General features: G+C 45.0%; 1 protein-coding gene across 2 annotated transcripts in view; it reads left to right on the top strand.

The window, feature by feature from the left end:
- Positions 1-18,673, top strand: part of LOC147113976 (uncharacterized) — a 288,093-nt gene that overhangs the window by 251,386 nt on the left and 18,034 nt on the right. For both annotated transcript variants that reach the window (XM_085995438.1, XM_085995439.1), the window contains 3 exons: positions 227-368; positions 9,596-9,702; positions 16,457-16,661. In XM_085995438.1, the coding sequence (XP_085851564.1) occupies positions 227-368; positions 9,596-9,702; positions 16,457-16,661 (454 nt within the window). The remainder of the gene's footprint in view (positions 1-226; positions 369-9,595; positions 9,703-16,456; positions 16,662-18,673) is intronic.

Raw genomic sequence — 18,673 nt, 5'->3', positions numbered from 1 at the left:
AAGCAAAACATTTTGAAATATCACAATATATAGTTAATTCACAGGCTTGTGCAAAATCCTTCATACTGGGATTTTTTGTTTTCCTAAAATAAAAATGCTTTTGGTGGTCACATGCACTTTTATTTGCTGTGCTAAGATTATACAAAATATTTTATGCAATGACCGTGCGAATTTCTAAACTCCATAAAGAGAATATGAGTTTTACTGTGAATTTTATTATTGACAGGACCGGATTATTGATGCAGGCCCAAAAGGAAATTATTCACGCTTCATGAATCACAGCTGCAAGCCAAACTGTGAGACACAGAAGTGGACAGTGAATGGAGACACACGAGTTGGGCTCTTTGCTTTATGTGACATTGCTATTGGTAAGGAACGGTGTTAAAGATCAGGGTCTTAAGATATGCACTAATGTGGGATCAGCATGTAATTGGATTCAATCAGGTACTAGAAGTCTGCAACTTAAGAAGATCAAACTGGAACAACCTGGAACTAACTAACAAGGCTACATAGTGACTGTACACAGGTCTGAAGAATGATTAGTGTATTAGCATTATGCCTACCATGTTCTATTTCTGCATCTGCACACGATGACTTCTCCCTTCTGCATGCTGTCACTTTTCCCATTGCACAGCATTTAGACTTTCAACTAGGGAGTTTAGCAAACGGCAGATCACAATTTGGTCTTCCTAAATGCATTTACCTTTCCATCATTCACTCTCTCATAATCTTACATTTTACATTCAAATTCTTATTAATTAACAGCTAAAATTGGCACTCAGTAACAAAGCAGCACCTAAATTATAAGGATCTAATGAAAAATATATTTCTCAATGGGTTGTGAGTGGTATTTTTCAGTCTTTTTCTGTATATTTTACAACTGCTGATTAAGGCAACTTAGAAACCATCAACACAAAAGCAAAATACTGCGGATGCTGGAAATCTGAAATAAAAACAGAAAATGCTGGAAATACTCAGCAGTTCAGGCAGCATCTGTGGAAAGAGAAACAGAATTAACGTTTCAGGTCGATGACCTTCCGTCAGAAACCATCACGTTGTGTAGAATTTCCCCTAGAGCAATACTGTGAAATTCCAGTCTAATAATATAATAAATGAGCATTGGAATTAAATGTTGGGTTGTAGACTTTGAATCCCAGTTGCAATGCATGTAATGTATATATACACCTTAAGGGAGAGAACTACTTTTTACAGCTCCTGTATACTGTAGAACCGGCAGTGACCACACCTGTATATAAACCCTGAGTAGTGATCTGTACAGTTAGTTCTAGAGTAACCCTCATTCAGTAAACACCTGTTGAATCGTTCCCTGCAGTCTGTTGTCTGATTATTGAAGGACACAACATTAAGATACACGGATATAACATTGGCGACGAGGCAGATTCGAACCTACCTGCAACTCTGCATCACCTCCCAGGGATTCGCTCCTGGAGAACAGTGGAAGAAGGTCGAGTCCAGAAGCACGGGCGTCGACCACGGGCAACCGCCCAGTCATCCAGCGGAGATTTGAGCATCGCAGGGGAGGCTGTCGAGAGCCAGGCTTGGCTTTCCAGTCGCGGTGCTCCAGCGAAACGGGCTGGCAACAGGTGCTGCGCAGACCCTTCCCGGACAGCGGCGGGCTAGAGCCCGACCGAGCGGCACAGGGAGGGGCCAGGCAGCATCAACGGGGGCGAGAGACGAGAGAGAGCAGAGCGCAGCCGGTGTTCAAGGGCCGAGCAGCGTCAACGGGGGAGAGAGGCGCGCAGGAAAACGCGAGGCGTTGCCATTGCCACGAGGACCGCAGAGAGTGGCGTTGGCAGCAGCGCGCGAAACCCACAGGGCGTCGCCATTTGCCACGAGGACCGCCGAGAGCGGCGTTGGCAGCAGCGCGGGAGACGCCATTTTAAGCCGCAGCGGGGAAGAAAGGAAAGCGCGGGAGACGCCATTTTAAGCCAGTCTAACCACACCCAAAAATGCCAGAGTGGCAGTATCACAGCGTTCGACAATGAAGTCGAAGATTGGACGACATATGTCGAACGCATAGAAGTATACTGCAAGGCAAATGAAGTGCCAGATGACAAGAAAGCGCTGGTATTGTTGAATTCAATGGGTGCAAAAACGTATGGCTTACTACGAAACCTAGTAACCCCAGAGAAGCCAGTAGAAAAGGATTTTGAAAACATAGGGCTGGATTTTCCTAAGCCCCTGGAGTCGGGTTGGAGGCGTGCGGGCGATAAAAATCGGACATCCGGGGGTCCCGACCCCATCCTGCCTCCATGTCAATTTCATAGGAGTCGGATTGCCGACAAGTGCTGGAACCCGACTCCCAGAGGCAGGAAGGGATTAAAGGCAATTAAACTGCCAGTTAACAGGTAGTTTTTTGCCTCTTCGCGATTTTTATTGCTGGTTTGTGGGCTTCCCGACAGCTCCAAACCACGAAAAGTTTTCGAGGCGGGACGTGGGTCTGAGGTCTTGGAGGGGTCGAGATGCCCAGTGTTCAGGTGAGTGAGGGTTGCAGGAGTGCAAAGGTAAGTGTTTTGCAAGTGTTTAAAGTGTTTAAATAAGTTTAACTTACTTTTACTTACCTTTACAGGAGTCCTGCATTCCGGTGTCGGGAGTCGGCTGCAAGAACCACAGAAGCTCCGATTTAAAAAAAAAAATCAGCTTCTTGGTTTCTGCAGCAAAATGATTTTAAAGTTATCCTGAGAAAGGACTGAGGCTGAATTAGCAGTTTTTCAGTGCTTGACAGCTTCAAACAGCTGCTAAACACTGATATTTCATCTGCCAAAAGCTTTTGACAGATGAAATGTCAATCTCTGACGTCACCTGTTGCCGGGTGGCCCTTAATTGGCCTGCTGAGCCCACAGGGCGGGCTCAACAAGGTCAATCAGAGGAAAATCCAGTGGGTTGGCCACATCTCCATGGAGGCGGGACAACAAGCCCGAATGTGGGTTTCCCACCTCCAACCCGCCCCCGTAGCAAAATCCAGCCCATAGTGTCAATCCTACAGGACCACTTAAACCCCACACCACTGCTGATAGCAGAAAGATTTAAGTTTCACAAAAGGAACCAGCATAAAGATGAAAGTAATGCTGAGTATTTAACGGAACTGCGCAAGCTATCGAAACACTGCCAGTTTGGAACGGGACTAGCAGATACTTTAAGGGACAAGTTTGTGTGTGGGCTTCAAAGTGAAGGAACCCAGAAACGGCTTCTATCAGAAAAGGATCTTACGCTGGACAAGGCTTTCAGCATGGCAGTATCATACGAAGCAGCAGCACGGGGCGGTGCAGAGATACAGCGGAGACCGCAAGAATATGGCACAAATGAAATGTCATACAGAAGAGTGAAGTGCTATCGCTGCGGCAGAACAACACACGATCGTAATGATTGTTGGTTCAAGGACAAAGTGTGCAGACAGTGTGGAAAAGTAGGACATATAGCAAGAGTCTGCAGGTCGGGAAAGAAAACCAGCAGCAAGAAATCTCCACAGGAGAAGTACAAGAAGGTACATAAGGTGATGGAGAGTAGTTCAGACGAACAGAAGAGTGATACAGACTCGGAAGCAAGGAGCTGGGTTGTCTGAAACTACATAATGTGATCAAAACAGAGGATCACCAAACTATCTGGGTCACGCTCAAGATAGCAGGAGTCCAAGTGAAAATGGAATTGGACATAGGATCAGCCCTAACAGTCATAAACCAAAGGGAGTTTGCACATTCTCCCCGTGTTTGCGTGGGTTTCCTCCGGGTGCTCCGGTTTCCTCCCACAGTCCAAAGATGTGCGGGTTAGGTTGATTGGCTATGATAAATTGACCCTTAGTGTTAGGGGGATTAAATACGTGGGGTTACGGGGATAGGGTGGGAAATGTGTTGGTGTAGGGGTTACGGGGATCAGGTGGGATATGTGTCGGTGCAGGCTCGATGGGCCGAAATGGCCTCTATCTGCACTGTGGTGTTTCTGTGGTTTCTGTGGACTACAAGCGGCTATTCTCACATATACCCTTGAGAGATACAAAGATTGTCTTGAAGACGTACACAGGGCAAAAAGTCTACCCCAAAGGAAAAATAAGGGTGAACGTTATATATAACGGCAAGGAAACACCAAAAATGGACCTATATGTATTGCCAGATGGAGGACCACCACTACTAGGATGTGAATGGATCCGGAAGATACAACTAGATTGGCATTCCATACAAGCACTGACTGTAGATGCCAAAAAGGATGACGACGTCACACCTGGACGACTGTCAAAAATGCTAACTGACGCACAAGAAGTGTTCCAGCAGGGACTCGGAACACTAAAAGGCATAACAGCGATGATCAAAATAGAGGAAAATGCAAGCCCAAAGTTTTTTTTAAGGCCAGACCGGTACCTTATGCAATCCGCCCAGCCGTCGAAGCAGAGCTGGAAGGTTTGGAACGTTCAGGAGTACTATCCAAAGTGGACTGGAGCGAGTGGGCTACATCCATCGTTCCTGTAATGAAGAGGTCGTTGAGTAATACACCTGGGGAACCAAAGAAGGTTCGCATCTGTGGGGACTTTAAGGTGACAGTGAATCCAGTCCTTCACACGGTACAATATCTGCTTCCGCGGATTGAAGATATTTTTGCCTCGCTATCTGGAGGGAAACACTTCACTAAGATTGATCTGGCCCAGGCGTACCTGCAAATGGAGGTAGAAGAAGCCTCGAAACAGTACCTCACGATCAACACTCATAAAGGTCTCTACCAATACAACCGGCTGGTGTTCGGGGTAGCATCAGCTCCGGCTATTTGGCAAAGGGCAATGGAACAAGTCCTGCAAGGGATTCCAGGGACCCAGTGTTATTTGGACGACATCCTGGTCACGGGCAAAAATGACAGTGATCACCTCGCCAACCTGGAGCAGGTGCTCACTAGATTGAAGGAATATGGGCTCCGAGCTAATCGCCACAAATGCGAGTTTTTCCAGAAGCAGATCTCGTATTGTGGCCACATTATTGATGAAGAGGGGTTACATAAGTCCCCTGAAAAGATTGAGGCAGTAGTCAAGGCTCCAGCACCGGAAAATGTGTCACAACTGAGGTCGTTCCTCGGGCTGGTGAACTACTACCATAAGTTCTTGCCGAATTTGTCTACAGTACTACACCCACTGAACACCCTACTGCAAACGGGGGTACCATGGAAGTGGAGTGACGAATGTAAACGAGCTTTCCAGAAGAGCAAAGCATGATCACATCAAAAGAGGTGTTGGCTCATTTCAACCCAGCACGACCAATTCGGTTGGCGTGTGATGCATCACCCTATGGCATTGGAGCGGTGCTGTCGCACAAATTCCCGGACGGCTCGGAGAGGCCAGTAGCCTTTGCGTCTCGGTCACTAACCTCAGCCGAGCGAAACTACGCCCAGATTGACAGGGAGGCCCTCAGCCTAGTGTGGGGAGTGAAAAAGTTCAATTACTATCTGCACGGGCAGAAGTTCACCTTGTTGACTGACCACCAACCACTTGTCTCCATCTTTAATCCAAAGAAGGGCGTTCCGGTGATGACTGCGCAACGGCTACAGAGATGGTCCCTTTTTCTAGGGGCACACCAATAGGAAATCTAGTAGAAGGGCACGAAACAGCATGGAAACGCTGATGGGCTATCACGCCTGCCACTGCCTACTGCAGAGGAAGCACCAGCAGTGGACCCTGTCAAAATATTTTATTCGACTATAATTGAATGCTTGCCAGTAACTAACGCTGGTATAGAGAAGGAGACCCGAAATGACCCGGCACTGTCTCGGGTATATGATTTGACGGCGAAGGGATGGCCAGCACATGGCGACTCACTGTTGCCAGCATTCTCATCCAGAAGAGAACAGCTGTCAGTATGCCAGGGGACCTTGATGTGTGGATCCCGAGTGGTAATTCCACCCAAGTTAAGGGAGAGAGTGCTCAATGAGCTTCACGAAGGTCATCTGGGAGGGGTGAAAATGAAAAGCCTTGCTAGGGCTTATGTGTGGTGGCCGGGGATCGATCAGCAAATCGAGGACCTGACAAAGAGCTGCTCAGGATGCCAGAAGGTCCAAAATGCACCACCACATGCCCCTCTACACCCATGGGAGTGGCCCTCATCTCCATGGCAACGGGTGCATATTGATTTTGCTGGTCCATTCATGGACTCAATGTTTTTAATAGCTGTGGATGCGCACTCGAAATGGCCTGAGGTGATCAAAATGTCCTCCACCACCACGGAGAAAACTATTGCAGTCCTACGGACCATTTTTGCCAGGAACGGCTTGCCAGAGCAGATTTGCTCTGATAACGGACCACAGTTTGTGTCCGAAGAGTTTCGAAGATTTATGAAAAGGAATGGGGTAAGGCATTACACATCCGCCCCATATCATCCAGCCACAAATGGATTGGCTGAGAGGTTTGTACAAACCTTTAAAAAAGCAGTAAAGGCCATGTGCGATGACGACATTCCACTGCAGCATAAGGTGGACAATTTCCTGTTAGCCTACAGAAATGCGACACATGCAGTCACCAACCAGGCCCCGGCCATGATGTTCTTTAACCGAAGGTTGAAATCTCGTCTGGATTTGCTCAGACCAAATGTACGAAGAGATATTGAGAGTAAGCAATTCCAGCATAAGAACATAAGAAATAGGAGCAGGAGTAGGCCAATCGGCCCCTCGAGCCTGCTCCGCCATTCAATAAGATCATGGCTGATCTGATCCTAACCGCCAATCCACTATCACAGAACCATCTCCTGAATCTAACAGAATTAGACACACGAAATAGGAGCAGGATCAGGCTACACGGCCCCTGGGCCCGCTCCGCTACCCACAGGGCCATGACCGATCCGAACCTAGACTCATGTCCAAATTCCTGCCCGCTCCCCATAACCCTTAATTCCCTTTACTTCTAGGAAACTGTTTATTTCTGTTTTAAATTTATGTAATGATGTAGCTTCTACAGATTTTTGGGGCAGCATATTCCATGGACCTACCACCCTCTGAGTGAAGTAGTTCCTCCTCATCTCAATTTTGAAAGAGCAGCCCCTTATTCTAAGACTATGCCCCCTAGTTCTAGTTTCACCCATCATCGGGAACATCCTCCCCGCATCCACCCGATCCAAACCCTTCACAATCTTATATGTTTCAATAAGATCGCCTCTCATTCTTCTGAACTCCAATGAGTAGAGTCCCAATCTACTCAACCTCTCCTCATATGTCCATCCCCTCATCCCCGGGATTAACCGAGTGAACCTTCTTTGTACTGACTCGAGAGCAAGTATGTCCTTTCTTAAGTAGGACACCAAAACTGTACGCAGTATTCCAGGTGCGGTCTCACCAATACCTTGTACAACTGAAGCAATACCTCCCTATTTTTATATTCTATCTCCCTAGCAATGAAAGCCAACATTCCATTGGCCTTAATCACTTGCTGCACCTGCATACTAACCTTTTGAGTTTCGTGCACCAGGACCCCCAGATCCCTTTGTACTTCAGTACTTTCCAGTTTCTTGCCATTAAGATAATAACTTGCTCTACGATTTTTCCTGCCAAAGTGCATAACCTCACACTTTCCAGTATTGTATTCCATCTGCCAAATCTCTGCCCACTTACTTAGCCTGTCTATGTCCCCTTGCAGGTTTTTTATGTCCTCCTCACTCACTACTTTCCCTCCCATCTTAGTATCATCTGCAAACTTTGATGTGTTACACTCGGTCCCCTCCTCCAAATCGTTAATATAGATTGTAAAGAGTTGGGGACCCAGCACTGACCCCTGCGGAACACCACTAGTTACTGATTGCCAGTCTGAGAATGAACCATTTATCCCAACTCTCTGCCTTCTGTTAGATAGCCAATCCTCTATCCATGCCAGAATATTGCCCCCAATCCCGTGATTTTTTATCTTAAGCAATAATCTTTTGTGTGGCACCTTGTCAAATGCCTTTTGGAAGTCTAAATACACTACATCCACTGGTTCCCCTTTATCCACCCTATATGTTACTTCCTCAAAGAACTCCAGCAAATTTGTCAAACATGACTTCCCCTTCATAAAACCATGCTGACTTTGTCCTATTAAATTATGATTATCCAAATGTCCTGTTACTGTCTCCTTAATAATGGACTCCAAAATTTTACCTACCAGGCTATAGTTTCCAGCCTTCTGTCTACTGCCATTCTTAAATAAGGGTGTTACATTAGCAGTTTTCCAGTCTGCCGGGACATTTGCTGAGTCCAGGGAGTTTTGGAAAATTATTACCAATGCATCCACAATCCCTACCGCCACTTCCCTCAAGACCCTAGGATGTAAGCCATCAGGTCCAGGTGATTTATCCGCCTTGAGTCCCATTATTTTACTGAGCACCACTTCCTTAGTGATTTTGATCGTGTTTAGCTCCTCCCCCCCTTTAGCCCCCTGTTTGTCAATGAGAAGCCGACAAGGAGCTTCAATGTAGGGCAACCAGTCTTGGCCCGCGACTACCGAACAGAGAAATGGCAACCAGGAACGATATGCACACGGCAGGGGCCGCTAATGTACACAGTGGATGTTGGGGAGAACATTGTGAGACGCCATGCTGACCAGATCCTAGAGTCACAGGAACGAGTCCACCCCATGTCTCGGCCATACGTACCTGGTGAGGAACCCGACGTACAGGTCGCATCTACCTCAGAAACAATAGCATTGGAAGCTGATGAATCAACTGACGACAGGGTGCTAGAATCGCCTCCGCACCAAGAGCGAGACACTCGGGAAAGGCGTTATCCAGAAAGAATCAGGAAGCCTCCCCAGAGACTGAATATATGAATGGACTATTTTCATATAACATTGTATATTAAAAATGTTAATTGTTAAATGAGTATTATGGTACTGTTAATCTAAAAGGGGAGGAATTGTAATGTATGTAATGTGTATATATACCTTAAGGGAGAGAACTACTTTTTACAGCTCCTGTATACTGTAGTACCGGCAGTGACCACAGCTGTATATAAACCCTGAGTAGTGATCTGTACAGTTAGTTCTAGAGTAACCCTCATTCAGTAAACACCTGTTGAATCGTTCCCTGCAGTCTGTTGTCTGATTATTGAAGGACACAACATTAAGATACACGGATATAACACCAGTCACGATATCAAAGGAGTGGAACAACACATCATTGCATGTGAAGTTCAACAAAAAAGATTGCTGCGAGGGTGTCTCTGACTAGCATTTTTTAAAGGCGATGCCTAGAAACTAAGAAGTACAAGTAAACCTGCACAGTGTACATTTTTGCGTTTAACGCTCCCAGTGCAGAGCTTTAAGTGACAGAAATGCATATTGGGAATTTGGGCATGCCTGATTGTGCACCCCACAATTTTCCCTCCATTAATTTTAATAGATAAACTGTGGAGCCAAAGAATATGGGGTGCACCGTATTCATATAATGTGCATCCGCTTGCAGGAAGTTCTGCGCTGGAAGCACTAAACACAAAAATGTACCTTCATATTTACTCTAATGTCTGCCTGAAAATTCCTTTATAACATTTAGGAATTCAGATGATACCGTTTAGGTATGGTTAACAACTATTTCACAGGAAGACCAAGTGTAAATCTAAAAGAGTAATACTGATACTTTTACAGGAGCTGAACTGACATTTAACTACCACCTGGAATGCTTGGGCACTGGAAAGACTGCATGTAAATGTGGGGCTCCAAACTGCAGCGGCTATCTAGGTGTACAGCCTAAGGTAGGGCATCTATTTCCTCACTCTTAATATAGCCATGGTGATGCATCAGATTCTGTTACACTAGATATTTTTTGCAATACATTGACTTTACGACAGGCTTGATCATTCATTCATTAATTTTTCACTTTGAAATTCTGCAATGCTGTAGTCAGGAAAATTTGAGTTATGAATTAGCATGAAAATGAATTCATTTGACAAGTCAGATTTCTAAGAACTAAATAAAAGAATGATGCAGAATGTTTCACTGTTACAGTATGTAATAAAAATTAGACAATGCTTTCCTCTTTATCTTATTAAAGAAAGAAGAACCTACACTGATATAGCACTTTTCACATCTTCATAGTATCCCAAAGCACTTAATAAACAATGAAGTATTTTTGAAGTGTAGTCACTGTTCTTGTAGTGAAATGTGGCAGCCAATTTGCACACAGCAAGGTCCCACATATGGCAAATTAGATAAATGACCAGTTAATCTATTTTTGGTGGTGTTGGCCATGGGATAAATATTGGCCAGGGCACCAGGAGAACCTCTCTGCTCTTCACATAGTGCCATGGAATATTTTACGTCTACCTGAACAGGCAGACAAGGCCTTGCCTTAACATCTCGAACAAATGCTGCACTGAAGTATCAGAATAGATGATGTGCTTGAGTCGATACTGAACCCCAAAACCTTCTGACTCGGCATGAGCGCTACCAGTGAGCCAAGCTAGAGCAAAAAGGGGTGTGTATTTTCCCACTACCACATTCTGTGTAGTTGGTATATTTAGTAGTGATAATGGGAGACTTTTTAACTATCCCAATATTGAATGTGGCAGTGATTGTGTTAAGGGCAGAGAAGGGGAGGAATTTCTGAAGTGTGTTCAGGAGAATTTTCTTGATCTGTATGTTTCCTGCCCAACGAGAAGGAGGCATTGCTGGATCTCATCCTGGGGAATGAAGTGGGTCAAATGGAGAATGTCACAGTTGGAGAGTGATCATAGTATTGTAAAGTTTAGATTTGTTACGGAGAAGGAAAAGGAGCAATCTAGAATAAAAATACTTAACTGGGGGAGGGATAATTTCAGCGAATTGAGGAGGGATCTCACCCGGGTAAATTGGAGTCAGAGTGGCAGGCAAATAAGTAATGGAGCAATAGGCAGCCTTTAAAGAGGAGATGGTTCGGGTGCAGTCTAGGTACATTCCTACAAGGGGGAAAGGGAGGACAACCAAAGCCAGAGCTCCCTGGATGACTACAGAGTTGGAGAGTAGGATGAAGCAGAAAAAGTGGGTGTATGACAGATGTCCTAAAAAGTACAGAGGACAAGTGAAAAAGGAAATAAGAGGGGCAAAGATACAGTACGAGAATAGATTGGCAGCTGACATAAAGGGGAATCCAAAGGTCTTCTATAGGCATATTAACAGTAAATGGATTGTTAGAGGAATGGTGGGACTGATTAGGGACCAAAATGGAGAACTATTGGTGGAGGCAGAAAGCATGGCTGAGGTACTAAATGAGTACTTTGCATTGAGTTTACCAAGGAAGAGGACTTTGCCAAAGCGATGGGAAATGAGGAGGTTGCTAGGATACTGGATGAGATAAAAATAGTTAAAGAGGAGGTACTAGACAGGCTGGCGGTAATTAAAGTGGATAAGTCACCCGGTCCAGATGGGATGCATCCTAGGTTGCTGAGGAAAGTAAGGGTAGAAATTGCAGAGTTGCTGGCCACAATCTTCCAATCCTCCTTAGATACAAAGGTGGTGCCAAAGGACTGGAGGATTGCAAATGTTACACCCTTGTTCAAAAAGGGGAGAAGGATAAACCTGGTACAGGCCAGTTAGTTTAACGTCGGTGGTGGGGAAGCTTTTAGAAACAAGAAACCAGGAGAAAATTAACAGCCACTTGGACAAGTATAGACTAATAAAGGAGAGCCAGCACGGTTTTGTTGAGGGCAAATCGTGTTTGACTAACTTGATTGAGTTTTTTGATGAGGTAACAGAGAGGGTGGATGAGGGCAGTGCAGTTGATGTTGTATATATGGACGTTCAAAAGGCGTTTGATAAAGTACCACATACTAGGCTTGTTAGCAAAATTGAAGCCCATGAGATAAAAGGGGCAGTAGCAGCATGGATACAAAATTTGCTAGGAGATAGAAAACAGAGTTGTGTTTTTCAGACTGGCGGGAGGTATACAGTGGCGTTTCCCAAGGTTCAGTACTAGGACCACTGCTGTTTTTGATATACATTAATGACTTGGACTTGGGAGGGTTCCAGGGCACAATTTTGAAATTTGCAGATGACATGAAACTTGGCAGTGTAGTAATGTGGAAGATAGTAATAGACTTCAAGAAGACATAGACAGGCTGGTGGAATGGGCGGACACATGGCAGATGAAATTCAACACAGAGAAGTGTGAGATGATGCATTTTGGTTGGAAGAATGAGGAGAGACCACACACACTAAATGGTACAATTTTAAAGGGGTTGCAAGAACAGAGAGACCTGGGGTGCTTGTGCACAAATCTTTGAAGGTGGCAGGATAGGTTAACAAAACAGTTAATAAAGCATATGGGATCCTGGGTTTTATAAATAGAGGCATTGAGTATAAAAGCCAGGAAGTTATGCTAAACCTATATAAAACACTAGTTCGGCTCCAGCTGGAGTATTCTGTCCAATTCTGGGCACCACACTTCAGTAAGGATGTGAAGGCTTTGGAGAGGGTACAGAAGAGATTTACGAGAATGGTTCCAGGGATGAGGGAATACAGTTACGTGGATAGACAAGAGTAGCTGGGGTGGTTCTCCTTGGAGCAGAGAAGGCTAAGTGGAGATTTGATAGAGGTATTTAAAATCTTGAAGGATTTAGACAGAGTAAAGTAAATAGAGAAACTGTTTCCAGTGGTTGAAGGGTCGATAACAAGAGGGCACATATTTATGGAAATTGCAAAAAGAACCAGAGGCGACATGAGGAAAAACTTTTTTACGCAACAAGTGGTTAGGATTTGGAATGCACCGCCTGATAGGATGGTGGAAACAGATTCATTAGCAGCCTTCAAAAGGAATTGGTTAAATACTTCAAAGCGAAATCATTGCAGGGATATGGGGTAAGTGCTGGGGAGTGAGGGGGACTAACTGGATTGCTCTTTGAAAGAGCCGGCGCAGACTTGATGGGCCGAATGGCCTCCTGTGCTGTACTATTCTATGATTTGTTGTAGAGCAAGGTGGGTTATTTTAGTGATAAACATATTGGGGACTGGGTTGTTGGAAGTTTAAAATAGTTTCATGTGATTTAGAAGTTTTTCCTGAAATAAACCTATCCTTGAAACCACTTGCTTTGTTACATGAGCTATTGCTGTGTGATGCTTCCACAAGCATTCCATTTTTTTATGTTGAGCAGTTGACATGAAAATATCATTTTTGGTTTCTGTTAATTGCTTTCAATCGGAAAAAGTTTAGAGGAATCCAAAAATGGTTGGCAAATTTTCATACTGTCAAATTTTAGGATTTTAACTTATTTGAAAAATGACTGACATTGACAAATATCTGCCACAAACAACATTTGTTGGTTAGATGAGAGACTAATTTCCAGGATTTGTGAACACCATAGTGGTGCCCACACTTGTTTGAACATATTAGGCCTTTAAAGCCCCAACAAATTTCTTTACGATTTTGGTATTATCCTATTTACGTGTGAGGTTGAATAAATGGGGAAGAATGCTTTTTACAAAATAAATCAAATCTCCAGCCCAACGTGCTTCTTGATTCTCTCTCTGATATGGAGCAGCAGAGGTGATTTTTTGTGTGCTACATTGCTTTTGTTAACGGTCTCTCTGCTGCTTCCTTTTAGTCAAAAATAAACTAATGCCGGAATTTTGCCGGCACTCAGAGGATGGATTTGGAGGCGAGTCCGCTGTCAAAATAGCAAAGATTGACAGCGGGTAAGAAACCCACTGTCAACCCGCCTCCACCGAGTCTCCCAGGTGTCGGGTCTGACAGCGGTAAACTGACCCGACACCAAGCAGCGAGGGAGACAATTGAGCTCATTAAATGGCTTGTTAAGAACCATTTTAATGGTATTTTGAGGCTTCCTTCCAATTTTACGGTCTCCCCCACGGGTTACCCGCTGCTCGGGGAACACACCAACTCACCCTGGTGTGATTTGAGTCTGCTCTGATGTTTCTGATAAGCTGACAGCTGCAGAAGTGGTGTAAAGGATGCCATGTTGCAGATGGTCAGTTTCAGAGCGCAGAAACTTTTGGTTACTTCATTTGTAATACTTGTAGAGATTTCTTTAGCTTGCAAGTGTTTAGAGGCAACTGCATGTCCAGTCCGGGGGGAGTTATGCCTCAACATTCACTGGAACTCAGTAAGACACTTCTCAAGGTCCAATAAGGGGCTGTGTTGAAAAAATAGATTTCACTGTATGACAACACATTACCAGAAACTTCACATGGACATTGGCTAAACCTCTCAAGTGCCTACCCTTGTGTGTTGTTAGTTGGTATGCTTGCAGTAGGATGAGGGCGAGTGTGAGGGGTGGCTAGTGAGAGATGGGGAAGTGATAAAGTAGATAGAGGGGGTTGGGTGGAGGTGCAAGGTAAGTTGGTATGAGTAAGGATGTGCAGGAGAAGGGTATGGAAGGCAGAGTGATGGGGATGTGTTGAGTGGCACAGCAGGGTGAGTTTGAGTGTAGCTTTGCAGTAACGTTTTGTGATCCACTGAGATCATTGAAAGGTTGACGCCTCTGCAGCCAGGGACCCCTGACGACATCCCTGCTTTTGCCCTCCTGTGCAATGTGCAACCAGGCTGTGTTGGTGTCCTGGGGGGGGTCTCTTCCACCCTTGGAAGGGAAGAGAACCTCCCTGCATGCTGTGACTCCCTCCATAAGCATATGGAGGGAGTCATTGGAGAGCCTGGGTGCAAGCATCCACCTTTGTGCAGTGCTTGTCAGTGTTTGCAGAACCTCAATGCTGTCAAACACACAACAACTGTCAAACTCAATGTGGCCGTGGTCCCTGTAAGGAAGCCGGCTGATGACGCGTCATCAAATGATGTCATCAGACCCACTTTCTGTTAATTGGCCGGGAAGCCCGCAGGGCGGGCTTAAGAAGGTCAATCAAGGGGAAATCCCTTTGACAGAGCGGCTGCAGCCGGGATCAGGACTGGAATCCGGAAACCAGCTCTCCCGACACTGCTGATTAAATCGCGGCCTAAGTCATAGAGTGATAACGACACAGAAGGAGGCCATTCGGCCCATCGAATCCGTGCCGGCTCTCTGTAGAGCAATCCAGTCAGTCCCATTTCCCTGCTCTATCCCTGTAGCTCTGCAAGTTTATTTCCCTCATGTGCATATCCAGTCTCCCCTTGAAAACATTGAATGTCTCCGCTTCCACCACTTCCGTCGGCAGCGAATTCCAGGTCATCACCACTCGCTGCGTAAAAAAGTTTTTCCTCGCATCCCCCCTGTATCTCTTGCCCAAAACCTTAAATCTGTGTCCCCTAGTCCTTGTACCATCAACTAGTGGGCACAGCCTTTCCCCGTCAAGCCTATCCAAACCCGTCATAATCTTGTACACCTCTATCAAATCACCCCTCAACCTCCTTTGCTCTAATTAAAATAAATCCAGCTTCTCCAACCTGTCCTTGTAGCTAAGATCCCCCATCCCCAGGAAAATTCTGGTAAATCTCCTCTGCACCCTCTCAAGGGCCTTCACAGCCTTCCTAAAGTGTGGTGACCAGAACTGGACGCAATACTCCAGTTGTGGCCTAACCAGCGCTTTATAAAGGTTCAGCATAACTTCTCTACTTTTGTACTCAATACCTCTATTTATGAAGCCCAAGATCCCATATTCTTTGTTAACCACTCTCTCAGTATGTCCTGCCACCTTGAGGGACCTATGCACATTAACTCCCAGGTCCCTCTGTCCCTGCACACTCTTTAAAAACTGTGCCATTAAGTGTATACTGCCTCTCCCTGTTCCTTCTGCCAAAATGCATCACCTCACACTTCTCTGTATTAAATTCCATCTGCCACTTGTCTGTCCATTCTGCTAGCCTTTCTATGTCCTGTTGCAGTCGATTGATATCATCATCACTGTTTGCCACACCCCTAAGTTTGGTGTCATCGGCAAATTCCAATATCCAGGTCATTTATATATATCAAAAAAAACAGTGGCCCCAGCACTGACCCTTGGGGAACACCACTGTCTACCATCGTCCAGTCTGAAAAACAGCCATTTACCACAACTCGCTGTTTTCTGTTCTTAAGCCAATTCCTTATCCAAGCTGCCACTGACCCACCTATTCCATGAGCCTCAATTTTGTTAACCAGCCTTCTATGTGGTGCTTTGTCAAATGCCTTCCGAAAATCCATGTAGACAACATCCATTGCATTCCCTTCATCAATCCTCTCTGTTAATTCATCAAAAAATTCAATTAGATTAGAGTGTGTGCTTCTGAATAAAAGGGAATAAAATGGCTTTACAAGGGTTCAAATTCCTTAAAGGAATTGTATCTGTAGTTGAATTGTTCCCTATGATGTAAACCTAATAGCTGTCAGAGGCACAACAGGCCAAATGGCGTCCTTCTGTGTTGTATAATTCTGTGATAACATTAGCTTGACCAGCTGGTATTTTATACAAAAATACAGTTTTTGCACACCTTAATGAGATTATGCAAAGCCTTATATTCAAACAAATAGGCTTTTTCTGTTCTGAGTTATGAAATCCTTTTTGAAATTTACTCAAATGGTTTTGCTTTTCCTTCCACTGTATCTACAGAATGTACACAGCTCAGCAGACGAAAAGAAGGTAAAGAAGAGGCAAATACTTCCAAGGAAGCGTAAGCAGCAGTCTGAACTAGTGAGAGAGCATGAGGAAGAGTGTTTCCGTTGTGGGGACAGTGGGCAGCTCGTAATCTGCAAGAAGCCAGGGTGTCCTAAGGTGTACCATGCTGATTGTCTGAACCTGAGCAAGCGTCCTGCTGGTGAGTGGCTGAACTAATTTCTGCAGTGCATATGAAAAGAAAGGGGAAAAAAGCTTTGAACCCATCAATGTTCATCCTATCCATTAGTGTAACTTCATTGCACCACTCTCCCTAGTTTAAGTACATCTAGTCTTCTTATCGTGTCTACACACTGTTCCCTTTAGTATGAACAGTATGAAGTAGTGGAAGGATTTCTGGCCGCGTTAAATGCTCCTTCCGTGACCGTAACCATCTTCATACCAGCCATTAGGGTGGTTAGTCCTATGGCGGGAGGGTTTTACGGGCTCCCACAACGCATACGAGGGGGAGGGGGCCACCCACGGACGCAAGTATCCCGCTGGATGTCAACCCAGAATTTAGAGCCGGAGCTCCGACTCTACTTGCCGGGACTCGAAACCCTACACCTTCTGGCCCAGCGGCGGGGATGCTTACCGCTACGCCAAAGGCCCACTCCAGTACATCTAGTGATCTGTCAAGATTAACCATGTTATGTCTCAGTGAACAGGTTATATCTTAACTATGTATTCATAATAATAATTCAACTTTATTGTCATTGCACAAGTACATGAACAACGAAATGTGATCTTGCAAGCTCCCATGACTGGGAGAAGTAAAGCCGCTGCGTCAGTGCGCGCCGCCATTCCATTTCCACCATTCCTCCTGTCCGACAATCTTCAGCCCACCGCCCGGGCCTGCTCACCAGCCGCTCCTTCCGTGACCTTCTCGCCAACCGCCCCTCCTCGGGGCTCCTTCCGTGACCTTCTGCACCTGGTCTTCCCTGATGGTCACCCCTCCAGGTACTAACCAGGCCTGGCTCTGCTTAGCTTCCAAGCCTTGCCAGTGACCCTGTCCCTAGTCCCAGGAATCCTTTCTTGACTAAGCTGAATTCATGTCCCTTTGTCCTAGTGCTTCTGTTAATATTGAACATCTCTATCTGTTCCCTTCAAAGTCTTAAATAGCTCAATGAGATCACCTCTAAGCTGTTTTTTCTTCCAAATGTAAATATCCCTACGACCTGAATTCTTTCCTCATAACGCAGAAGTGCCGAGTGGATGATTCATATCGGCCTCCTGTTGAGGTCACCACCATCACAGAAGCCAGTCTTCAGCCAATTTGATTCATTTCACGTGATATCAAGAAACAGCTGAACACACTGGATACATCAAAGGCTATGGGCCCCGACAACTTCCCGGCTATAGTGCTGAAGATGTGCTCCAGAACTAGCTACACCTCTAGCCAAGTTGTTCCAGTACAGCTACAATACTGGTCCTTTTGATGGAGTGTAGCATCAAGGAGCCCGAAGTCAATGGGAGTCAGGGGGAAAACTCTCCACTGGCTGGAATCATATCAAGCACAAAGGAAAATGGTTGTGGTTGTTGGAGGCCAATCATCTCATCCGTAGAACATCGCTGCAGGAGTTCCTCAGGGCAGTGTCCTACACCCAACGATCTTCAGCTGCTTCATCAATGACCTTCCCTCCAACATAGGGTCAGAAGTGGGGATGTTCGCTGATGATTGTACAGTGCATGATAAGGGAGAATACGAAGAGATTAGGAGAGAAACAATTAGGAAGGCAAAGAGGAACTATGAAATTAAATTATCATGGAATATAAAACAAAATAGTAATATATTTTAAAGGCACATGAATAAAAAAAAGAATGTCTGGATGGGAATAGGACCACTAAGGGATGGACAGCATAATACCACAGGCAGCGATAGAGAGATGGCAGAAATACTAAATAATTACTTTGCTTCAGTATTTACCAGGAAGCTAGAACAGGTCAACATGGCATCGGATGATGAGATTAGTAATGAGATAACTGCATTTAAAATAAAAAGAGGAGATATATTAAATAAACTAATCAAACTCAAAGAGGATAAAACCTCTGGTCCAGATGGATTATATCCACACATTTTAAAAAGAATCTAGGGAAGAGATAGCAGAGGCATTACTACACATCATTATTTATTTATATTTATTATATATATAAATGGTCTGTCTGTGTGTATGC

This window comes from Somniosus microcephalus, chromosome 8, assembly GCF_052327205.1.
Source record: "Somniosus microcephalus isolate GS21.2 chromosome 8, FLI_Smic_1.0, whole genome shotgun sequence".
Taxonomy (NCBI): Eukaryota; Metazoa; Chordata; class Chondrichthyes; order Squaliformes; family Somniosidae; genus Somniosus; species Somniosus microcephalus.
This window is presented reverse-complemented; position numbering and strand designations above follow the sequence as displayed.